The sequence below is a fragment of the Carassius gibelio genome, chromosome A19 (genome assembly GCF_023724105.1).
Source record: "Carassius gibelio isolate Cgi1373 ecotype wild population from Czech Republic chromosome A19, carGib1.2-hapl.c, whole genome shotgun sequence".
Lineage (NCBI taxonomy): Eukaryota > Metazoa > Chordata > Actinopteri > Cypriniformes > Cyprinidae > Carassius > Carassius gibelio.
In genome coordinates this window covers 9061937-9073992 of record NC_068389.1, presented here as the reverse complement: position 1 = coordinate 9073992, position 12056 = coordinate 9061937, and the positions used below count along the sequence as shown (strand labels likewise).

General features: G+C 36.7%; 2 protein-coding genes across 2 annotated transcripts in view; one reads left to right on the top strand and one right to left on the bottom strand.

The window, feature by feature from the left end:
• The window catches only part of LOC127935092 (regulating synaptic membrane exocytosis protein 3-like), a 77747-nt gene extending 69511 nt beyond the window's left edge, over positions 1-8236 (top strand). The window contains exon 7 of the mRNA XM_052532691.1: positions 2493-8236. Coding sequence (XP_052388651.1) covers positions 2493-2705 — 213 coding nt within the window. The 3' untranslated portion in view covers positions 2706-8236. The remainder of the gene's footprint in view (positions 1-2492) is intronic.
• Positions 8237-8309: 73 nt separating this feature from the next.
• LOC127935093 (forkhead box protein A2-like) lies at positions 8310-9724 on the bottom strand. Its single transcript, XM_052532692.1, has 3 exons — positions 9423-9724; positions 9070-9165; positions 8310-8991 (listed from the first exon to the last, which is right to left on the bottom strand). Exons 1-3 carry the CDS (start codon positions 9621-9623, stop codon positions 8410-8412), a joined length of 879 nt encoding a protein of 292 aa, XP_052388652.1. The 5' UTR covers positions 9624-9724; the 3' UTR covers positions 8310-8409.
• Between the last annotated feature and the right edge of the window lie 2332 nt (positions 9725-12056).

The following is a 12056-nucleotide window of genomic DNA, read 5'->3' as shown; positions in this document are numbered from 1 at the left end:
CCTGTTTTAGTTATTTAGTCTTTACCTTGCTCCGTGTTTTCCCCCTCGTGGGTTTTGTTTTCCCCTTTTTGTAATAAACCCTTTGTTTGAGAATCCCTGTCTGCACCTGAGTTCCTCCCTTACCAATACCTGACATTGAATGCAACAATATAATACAACGTCAGACTCACTTTAGCCTATATATAAAACACAGAACTTTTATTAACACAACAAATAAAAATACACCATACTAAAGGGCAGGCAATGCTTAGTATAAAACATCTTACAAGAAGTTTAAATCGGTATACAAAACTGGAAATAGGCTAAGTAAATGTACAATAGAACCAAATCTAAATTCAATCTGATCTGTGATGCGTCTGTCGTTCAGCACGCTGCTTTGAGCAGTCATGTTCAGTTTTTAATTGTAGTGTCTGTACTTTTACCGAACTCAATTATTTTTATTACTATTAAAAAAAAAACGACGGTGCCGTGGTGAGCAAGTGACGTAACCAATGTTGCAGCTTAACACCAGTATCACCGTCAGCACGTCTATCTTCAAGCCTATTCTAGGCAGCACACCTTGTGGAGGTCTGTACTCTAATGGTGCAGAGATGCTTGGGGGTCCCAAGCATGCAATAGCGGTTCAGAAAGCTCTTGAGGTATGGCATCCTTGGCCGTGTCATGCCACCAGAAGATGTTTATAAGAATGCTTTAGCATTGCCTGTATGACCGAGTTCTGAGATGAGCATGGCACCTTGTGGCTTTCACATGAGCTGATGTCCCATTCCAATCATTGGAAGGACCTCTGTTTCTACAGGTGGGTGAGACTCTAGATCTGTGTCCAAAAGCACCATTATAACATTGGAGGCATCCAGGATAGATTGAGGTGCTTCATGCAACAACCATGCAGTCTTAGGGAGCTGTTTGTGTCCTGTCTGCACGAGCATTCGATTGCCCAAAAGTTGTCGGCAGTGTTTTTGTCTTGGGGAGGTCTCGTTTGTTGATCCAGGGCAAGTATGTGCTAGTCTGGACAGAGAGCACAGTAACACCAGCCACTAGGGCAGTAGCCGTTCCCGTCGTATGCCACAACTTGCCCGTTATCTCCTCCTGGAGTCAGCAGGTACTTATGTTTCTGCAAAGCATTCACATTCTGGGTGACAGGTCTCTCTCCGAGATGATTGTGGGCTCCATCCCAAGACGGTCCAGCTGATTGGAGTCATTTAGTCAGACACAGACACATCTGTTGCCTCACGAGATTCCTTCCTTCGCCCATTGTGGTTCCCTGTCTGAGGCCTCCCTCGGCACGGACGTACGTGCACACAGCAGCATTCAGTGCACAGACATGATTTGGCACACATGTTCGGGTCTCTGGAATCCCCATACTCGGTCCCTCAATGGGACGAGGAGGGATTAGATGTCTTGCAGCTACAGTGGTGAACACTGTCACTCAGGCTAGAGCCCACTCACAAGGTATTTATATGACCTGAAGTGGTGCATTTGCATAAAAAGTACTAGTTCAATATGTACTATAACTCAGAAGTTTTACCGTTTACACAATTAATATTCTGTACATCAATTGTAGTGCAAGAGAGATTGTATTATAATTAATTATTATTTATAGGCTAAAATTAAACCCTTTTAAGTAATCTTAAAATGTTTTACATGAACAAAGAAAAAACAGAGCCCATATCTAATTGCACAGAATGTTGTGTATTTTATGTGGTGTTAAAACCATTCTATTTAAAATTATCATTGATTTAATAATAATGATATTTCATATTAATAAATATAATACGTAATTATTTAAGAAATATTATTTTTGTCTTTTGATTGTTTACAAAATGTATCTTAAATCATTTCTAGTATTTGCAGTTAAATGCTTTAAATATTTTACATTTGGAATTTATTTAAAAAACATTAAAAATTTCGATTTGTTCATTTTTATTTTTTACGATTTACTTTATGCTCACCAGGACTGCATTTTTTTTATTAAATATAAAGTCAAAACAGTAATATAGTGTAAATTTCTCTGTTTTAATATATTCAGTAGTGTTTCATTCAAAGTTGAAAGCTGGATTTTCAGCATAGTTCCATTCCAGTCTGCTCAAGAAAAAAATCTGATTACTATCATTGTTAAAAACAGTTGTGCTGTTTCATATTTTTGTGACATGTTTTCAAGATTTTTGGATGAATAGAATGAGCAGCATTTATTTGTATCTGTCATTTTTTTACATATCAGCTATTCATAATCTAATCTTTTTTACCCCAAATTTATAAACAGTAGTGATTAACCCTTTTCTAGTTTTTTGTATTGTTTTTTAATCATCTATTCTGAAACAAAGTACACATTTTTAAATGTGACTAAAACTTAAGACACACATAAAAATGTGTGAATGTCATTGCATTACATTAGAAACTTTAATCAAACCAAGTGCAAATGCTATATTTGTGGCCACTGTATATTAAACCTGTCCACGTGCTGATTCTTCATTTGTAACCTTTAACCTGCCCAGGTGATCGTGTGGGGCGATTACGGTCGCATGGACAGCAAGTCTTTCATGGGAATGGCTCAGATCCTCCTGGATGATCTAGACCTGACATCGATGGTGGGCGGCTGGTACAAGCTCTTCCCCACCTCCTCTCTAGCGGACCCCAGCATCGGCCCCCTGACACGCCAACTCTCCCAGTCCTCGCTCGAGAGCGCCGCCAGCCCCTCGTGCACCTAGACACATCCAGACCCCGTTTTAAATAAGCCCCATTCTAAATCTCTGTGTGTGTATGTTTGTTGAATATACCCCGCCATGACCCCAAACGCATGAACACACAATCTGATAGATCCAGCCAACTCGCCCGGAGCTGGAACGCTCTTCTTTACTGATACAGATATTAAGAGTTGGATACAAATCAGGTGTGACACATATAACACACACACCCTCCCAGATGGATATGGGTGTAACCAGCAACATGCGGTTGTAGGGTAGTCAAGAATCAGTCGTGGCTAGTTACATGCAGATCCATTTTCCAGAGGTCAACCAGTGGTGGCATTTGATAAATCTGCAGAGAAATGTTCTTGACAATGTAGCATTCATGTTGACGTCATGTCACACAGGAAGCAGAATGGGTTCTCCAAGACTAGTAGTTTCCGAACCCTCAAGGGTCAGTCATTTCTCTATGCCAAACCCAATCAAAGTTTTATTTTTTAAAAACCAAAGCAATTCTTATTATCTGTAGTGTTATGTTATTGAGTATGGATATGTAGCAGAGTCAGTGACTTAGACAAGATGCAAAAAAACAAATACATATTAGAAAAAAAAGGTGCGGTCACATTAGCGAAATTTAGGCGAAATTACGTTGGCAAAGAAATCCATTTTCCATTGTCTAAAGTTTTGCGATATATGAAGTCACTTTCAAACCAAGCAACTTTTCACGGAGCAATTGCGCCTGACCAACTTGAAGATGAACGAAATCTGCTTTGGGACTTTAACGCAAAACTCCAAATCGCACGGATTCCTATAGAAATGACTGGAATTCACCTGTAAGATTTCGCCGACCAACATTAAATGTGATCGCACCTCTAGACTACATACACAATTCAACTTTTAAAGGGCAGGGCTTTACTCCACATGTCAGGTTATTTATTAGAAATGCACATGATTCCTATCGCATAAAGTAGCGTTTTTTCTTTTTTTTCTTTTCAGAGAAGTGAATAATTAAATATATAGATCGATATTTGTGTTCATGTATTTATCGACTGCATTCTGCACGTTAACTCGCAACTCTTGTTGAGCAAAATATGTAAAGTGCTATTTTAAGCTTGCCTTTAAAATTACTTCGACTTATAGATGGAAGGTTATTTATTTTGCTAATGTTTCACTCTCACTTTTTGTCTGAACAACACAATCTGCACCGAGCTGCAGACGTAGTCCGAGGGACTCAGACCCTCCGAAGGAGAACCAACTGTCCTGATAAACCAGCAACCCTCATACACAGCTGCATTGTGGGATACGCCAAATGGTGTCCGCTGGCAAGCAAGAGAACTTTTCTTGTAGCAAGTACCGAAGATTTCTGGGAAGTTGGAGCCGCATTAGACTTTACCGCCTCAAGTAGTTTTGGGTTTCTTTCTACCAGCATTTGGAAGTGTTAAAGGCCTTTCCCATTACCTGGTACTCTCAGGAGGTCACGCTGAACTGCAAAACACACACACGTAACAACATGAGGACTGGTGATGGGGTCGCTCTCTCAACAGGATCTTGAAGCCCAGAACAAATTATATTCTGTAAACTTGTTTTTTTTTCGCCTTTGAACTTCTGTCCAATCAGCAGTCTCCTTTAGCTTCGTCTCTGAAGATGAGTGGCTCTAGAAGGTTTCTTCATTCGATCTTTGGTGTTATTTCGACTTGTGGATGGAAAGCAGCACTGTAGGTAAAAATCTAAGTATTCATCCCACTCCTGTCAGCCTTTGAATATCTCAGAGCAGAAGAAGGTACCTTACACATCACAATATCTCTGTAGCAGCTCATTTTATTCATGTTAGATTAGTCTGCAGATGTGATGGCAACACATATAATATGATTCATATTTGATAGTTAAAGTACAAACCAGAAAAATATTCATTTCTACATTCCCATATAAATGACAAATCATGAAAGACATTTGTATGCTTCAAACTTTCTTTGATGGACGCGCACAATCTCTAAATATTGTTTGATTCTCTGGTTTACATCATGATGGTGTAGAAACTTTTAAAAGCAGATTATAAGACGATCAGCAAACCATTTAATCTGATTTATCATTTTGTATCACATCAACGTTTGAAATATTTAACTATTGTTTTTTTTTCATGCTTTTTTTTTCTATCTGCCAATCTCACCCCCCAAAAAATGGGACTTTACACTTTCTTATTAATCATCTGAAACGGTAAATTACTGTATTTCACCCAATCATCAGAATTTTGACATATTTAGAATATTTTACTTTCCATCCCATCAAAATTAGTCTCTGTTATCTTTCACATACACGTCTTGCTTCTTTCGTATTTGCACAGGTTTGATTGTGTTGCACCTTTCTCTTTTCCACCAACAGACAAATGTCTGTACATAAAATTAGGAACAAAAATTTTCTTAATTCTTACTTAAGATAAAATTGTATTACTGTACTGAAAACAAATTGTATTTGCAGTTGAATGTTTGTCCTTGGTAAACACATCTATGAAATGACTATTAGACATTGATATTTTTTTTTCTATGTGATTTTACGTACTTGGGACTTTGGGATAATATAAGTGTCCCTCTATTGTACAATGAAGTGGCTACAAAATCTAACTGGTCTTGCATTTTTGCAAAATGAAAAGAGTCTGAATGCATGAATATTAGTAATGTACTGCTCTATTTTTTCAGGTGTAGTGGGTGGATGTAGTTTGTTGCAGTCCATAGCTAAACCAAATGCAACATTGACAAAAAATTTACTAAAAAAATCTAGATTTGCCGCTCCAAGATTTCTGTGGTTTGGATGCGTTTTGATATTTTAACATGGAATGAGAACGATCAGATCGATTTTGTTTTGACCGTAATCAGATAAAGCTGTCAAAAGCTTGTGTGATGTGCTGATAATCTGTACAAATCTTTGAGTATAATGAAGTAACTTCTGAATAAGATACCAGAAAAAGTGGCTGGCATCTAGTTCATTTAAATGTTCGTACTTCATGCTTTTATATGCGAGACCACTTCATGCATTTTAATTTATACATCAGTCAGAAGTCAGGTTTTTTTGGCAGTTTTATGGCATGCACAGTTTGTGTGTGAGTGTAAGGTGACACCAGTCTGACTGGAGAATTATCTTAAGACACTGAATACAGATTATTATCAGTGTGATGTTATGATGTAAGGCTCAGTATACCTGAAAGAGCGTTTCTGTGTGGAAACAGTTGGAAGTGGTCAACCTGGTATTCATGCTTACTTTTTATTTGCATTCAGAAATGGACAGTAGATTGTAAAACTGAGAATGATGCGTGAATTTGATCATTCATTTTATGAGATCTCGCTTCATCAGGTACTTTATGATATTGAGAGATTGCTTTAATTTCAAATAATAAGATAATACCTTTACATCTGTTTTTGGGCCATTTAAAGGAATAGTTCACCCAACATGAAAATGTACTCAGCCCAGGCCATTCAAGATGTAGATTAGTTTGTTTTTTTATGTGAACAGGTTTTGAGAATTTTTGCATTACATCACTTGCTCACCTGTGGATCCTCTGCAGTGAATGGGTGCCGTCAGAATGAGAGTCCAAACAGCTGATAAAAACATCACAATAATCTACAAGTAATCCACACCACTCCAGTCCATCAGTTAACATCTTGTAAAGTGCTGTGTGTTATTAGAAAGAAATGTATCATTAAGATTAACGTTAAATCGTTCCTAAAATGTGAGTCTAAAATCCATAACGTTTCCTCCAGTAAAAAGGTGCATCTTCTGTTGTCTTCACACATTACAGTCCACCCATGTAAAATTATTTAAAGCTATTCTGGACTGTTTTCACTGGAAAACTGTGCTTAATATGTGCATATTTCTCTCCTGATTCAGACGAAAGTCCAAAGAGGACTCATATTTTAGCCAAAGTAATGGTTTGAAGTTAAAAACATTATAATGATGGATTTGTTTCTTACAAACATGCAGCTTTCAGCTTCACAAGACATTAACTGATGGACCGGAGTGGTGTGGATTACTTGTGGGTTATCATGATGTTTTTAACAGCTGTTTGGACTCTCATTCTGACGGCACCCATTCACTGCAGAAGATCCACTGGTGAGCAAGTGATGCAATGCTACATTTATCTAAATTTGATGAAGAAACAAGGTCATCGACAACTTGGATGGCTTAAAGGTAAGTACATTTTCAGCAAATTTTCATTCCTGGAACTGTTCCTTTAAACCCTTGTGAAGTCTTTTTATGAACCCCTAATACTGTTTTTTGTTACGTTTGTGAACAAATATAAAGACTAACGAGGATATATTGAGCGTTTATCTTATTTTTGTAAAATGAATTATCTTACAGAGCGATTTGTTGGATGTTTATTGCCTTGCTTGAGAGATTATCATCAGGCTTAGATGTGTCACCGAAAGCCTTGAGTGTTTTGTTTTGATATTATTAGTGATACTAAAGTATCTCTAACTTGAATGTACGTATTAAATATTTCATCTGGTTGTATTATAAAACCTATTTGTTTAACAGTGTCAGAGTGACAGAATAACAACTTTACCCGGGGGCATTGTTTAAAGGCTTACATGAGCACAACATCCCTGGAATCTAGATCAGGCTGTTTTCAATCACTATTGATTTTGAGCATTCATTCAGTTTTGCTGAGAAACTAAGATTAATATCAGATATCAGTTGTGCCTATAAGTCAAATGTAACATTCAGTGCATGCCTGTTTAAGTCATTTACTTCACTGAGATTTGTAAAATGATCTGAAGAAAGTAAGCATTGTTTTTTCTTTGCAACATGTCTGTTTTTTTTTTTTTTTTTCAAAAAGCCACGTGGTTAAGGCTCTATTTTTTCGTGATCACACTTAACTAAGAAATGTCTATCTTTATTTTATGTATAGGATTGCAAACTTGAAATTATTGTGCTTATGGGTTGGATTTAATAAAACTGTCACTGGCCATTAGTTTATTTCACATATGTAAAGACGGTCATTTGTAGTCTGTTTTCTCATCCATGTAGCAAAGCTGTAAGCAGCTCTTCTGTTGTTGCCATAAATCAGCCATTCATATTATTCATGACATTGTGAACAGCACAGGACACTGCTGGAACATGCTCACCTTCCCACACAGTTTTCAACTTTCACGTGAGATGTAGCTACTTTGAAAACGATGCCCAGTTGCATCCCCTACATGTAACCCGATCAAGTCTTGCACTTTGAGAGAGCACGATCAAAGATTCATCAGAGTAAGAGTGGCCCCCAAAACTTTTAGAAAGATGATTTGAGCTGTTTAGGAATAACAGAATGGTAAAGAGCTGTACGGGGAAGCTGTAATTTTATACTTGTGCTTTGTAAATGTTTTCTATGTGCAGTATTTGATAATGTAAAACGTATTTTTGTGGTTTGTACGCTGCAGAACTAATTATTTAAGGTGCACGCCGTTTTGTAAGAAAAGGTTGGGAAACCTGGAAATCTAAAAAAACCTTTTGACTGAAGCCTGTATCTGCATGCAAATTGACTGCTGGAAGCTGGAGGTCAATAAATCTTATTTGAATCATCTCGTCTTTGTGTCTGAATGGAATAAATTATTGGGTTTGAAAACAACAACATGTAATCCGCTCACCCATAGCACGCTTCAATTTAGATTTATTTGGCAAATATTCAGATATTTTCAACAATGCAACTTAAATCAGTAAGATGTATACGTAAACTAAGAAAAGTATGTTTATGTTACAGTAAGTGCCGTTTTACATGTAGGCCCTGGTTGAACTGCCTAATGCTCTCAGGTACTGTACAGTAACTTACAGGACAGTTCAGAGACTGAGCGCATCCTCTTAAGGGTCCACCGGAGAGACTACATCTATCATTCATTTGGACTAAACTGTAAATAGGGTAAGAACAGTGTGAGAATGATCTACTGAAACAGGTGTACGCAGTGTAATTGGACCAGTCCCATGTTTTCCAGTTGCACGCTAAACCGCGGTCTCCATTTGCGAGGCCCACAGACGTGTTTTCCGGGCTCCTTGTTGCACAAAGTACCGATGTGTGCCTCGCGGTGGCGCTGCTTTCCCGCTGCAGAAGTGACTCAATGGAAAACGGGCTGGTGAACTTCTCTTCTCCCTCGGGGTGTTTGCAGGTCGCCCTGTTTTCCGTCGCAATCTCAAGTGAGGGACTTTCCACGGTTTCACAAGCGTCTGGGAAGACGTCGCGCAAACCGCTGAAGTGTCGCCGCAGTATCTTTGGGGTGATTTTACTGTCATCCACTTTCCAGAAGTTGCGTTTTCCAGTTGGACACTCTGGATTTACAGGCACCTGTAAATATCAAGGCGATACATTATTATACAAGTAGGCTATACCAACATAAAGATGGGGAAGAATTAGCCTACGTACCTTTACAAAACAACTGTTTGATGATAAACAGACTCTGATATTATTTTCGATGCCTTTTCTGTCGCCATCCACAAATGTCTTCACCGCATTCATTAACTGATGAAGAAACAAAATTACAGTCAAACCCAAAAATATTGTAGAAGCCTAGCCTACATGTTTCTGAAATAGCATTATTTTAATTATTTTGAAAGACATCAATGTTAAATAAATGTTGACATCAAATTAGAAAATACAGGAAACTATATCTGCTTAATACTGTATATAAATATAATAGCATAAACTAGGCCCTACATTAACCGACAGAGACCTGTTTGTAAAGCAGCGTTGCAAAGTATAATTAAATGTAAACTTACCTCGTGAAACGTTAATTTCTTCTGAGGTGCATTTTGAATGACACACGCGATCAGACCCAGGTAGGTCATCTTCTGTTTGGAGTATCTCTTGTATTTTCTCCTGACCAGCAGCATCTCTGTCTCTCTCTGCATCTCTGAAGGACAGCTGTGTGCTGATGAGGGTCTGTGTGCAGTCTGTGGTCTATATATGATGAAGCACATCAGCTATAGAAGATGTATGGCCCTTCCTCATTAATGTCTCTTTTACATCATTGATGGAGGTGTTAACATGTGAGCGGACATGCCTGGACCACTACAAGCGATTGCCTATAGGCTAAATGTTTTTTAAATTGTAACATGCACAAGCCTGGAATAAAGATATATGAATTAAATTATGTAAAATTAAATATTTATATATTATATATTTCTTATATACATTGTCTGATTTGCTTTATTTAATAATGCAACTCAAGAAGGTGTGTTAAGTATTTTAGAAATATGTATTATTTTCTTAAACGTTTGATTAAATATTGACATTATAATTGTTTAGTTTTAAATAAACAAATAGCTGGTAAACCTATTCATAAATGGTATTTGATGCTTTTAGTGTAATTTCTATTATATTCTTTGAGTTTATAGGTTTTCTCTACCTGTATGTTTTCCCACAGTCCCTTTTTCTTGTTCCAAAACGTACACATAAAACTCGAGGTGTTTTTATAAGCAGAAATAATCATGTAAACCAAAAGTTTCTTTGTGGCTTAATCACAGAGCAATACAAGAAGCTTTTTCAATAGTTAACAGAGAAATAAACCAATTGATTCAATCTGGTTCAAAACTGTGAGTTTCCAACATGCCAGTGTTTATAGTCATTAGACAAGAGTTCACACGTGCATTCATGTGTATATAAAACACTTCATACAGTAAGTGCTAACGAGTCAGTTTAACAGTTCACAACCTAGTTAACTGATCATCACATTTCACTAGTTAATACAGGCAGAACAAATCAACCGATAACACAGTAAATATGTGCTGCTATTAGAGCTAGTATTTGCTTAATATGGAAGAAGAAGATTTTGATATTTAAATTGATAAACTTTACATCTTTGGGTTTTGGGCGTATTTCATATAACCATATCAGTGGCAGCATGGATCCCAACTGTTAAAGGTCTTTCCTGATACAGTCTATCCTTGGCTTATAATTGGACTCCTCAAACATGTGCATAAAACAATGTTCATCATAAACAGAAAACAACTTGAGCATGTGTACACAGATCCATTTGGTGTTTAAATTGTCTTGTTCTAATCAACAATCTGTTATACATATTTCATTTTTTTTTTTTAAGTGATAGATGAATTTGCTTTAGAAACAACATTCACCACAACATTGACAACTGAATATTTCTCAAAAGATGCCCACGAGAGACACGAGAGAAACACACTGCATCACTTTATTTGGCAAAAAAAAAAAAAAAATAGAAAAAAGGTAAAGATTTGACAGTTTAAACTACTAAGATTTGTATACTCTTAAAATGTGTCTTAACAAAATGGTCTTGATTATATATTTCATATTGTAACATTTACAAGTTTGATATGCTATAAGTTTGAAGATAAATATGCTAATACAATCAAAATAAATATACCGTTTATTAAAAAAATTATTCATCATATTTAAATATACCATTAAATACATATTTTATGAAATAATTGTGTATATATGTAATATTTTCTTATATTTTAATAAATAAGCAAGAGGTCCATAGATGAGTAAAATCATTTTTTCTAAGCTCATGACTTAAATAAAAAAAGTTCTTTCTTAGCAAATAGAACAGACCAGTTTGATTACATCTGGATCAAAACTGGGAATTCCCAGCATTCCAGTGGTTTTAGTCATGAGACATGACTTCACATGCAGAGTAAACATGCAAATGCATTACTTAAGTGCTAAAGGGTCCCTTTAACAAGATTGTCAACTGCTTAGTTTGTTATGACCTTTAGTTCAAGTTATGCTTTGCTTAATTTTAACAGTAAGGCTATTTTAATTAATGCTGCAATCTAAAGCAACTGTAGCCTTTTTCAGCCATATTCACAAATCACAATAATTTTCTTGTGTGGTCAATTCATCTTCCTCAGATAGGTCCTTTTTATTCTTGTTTACAAAATGTGGTAGCGTTATTTCTTGTCATTTTGATGATTTGATACCTCTAAATCATTCAGGATTTTTAGATAAAGCAAATCACAAGCAGTATATACAATAAATGCATAATAAGAAACGTCAAACAGTGATTCCTGTGATTTGAACCCCCGCTTTAGATTTTACCCTGGCCCGAGTTAGGACGCAGAATGAGAATGTGGGAGGGGCTACTGTTGCTTCTCCCACAATCTCATTCTGCGTCATGACCCGCCTCATGACGACAGAACATGTGGTGGGTGCCAGGCAGTTCGAATCATTTTAGGGAATCGATTCATTTGAACACTTCACTTTCACTCATTCGTTTTAAGTCAGATACAAAAACAGAATCAGGAATCGACTCACTGAGAAATACAGTACATGTTAGGGAAACGGGAATTCCCACAAGTTTCTGGAAGGCTCTTTTCCTTTGTCATATTTTTAGTTATGTGACATCATTTAGGTAATGGCTTTGTGTTTATATTGCA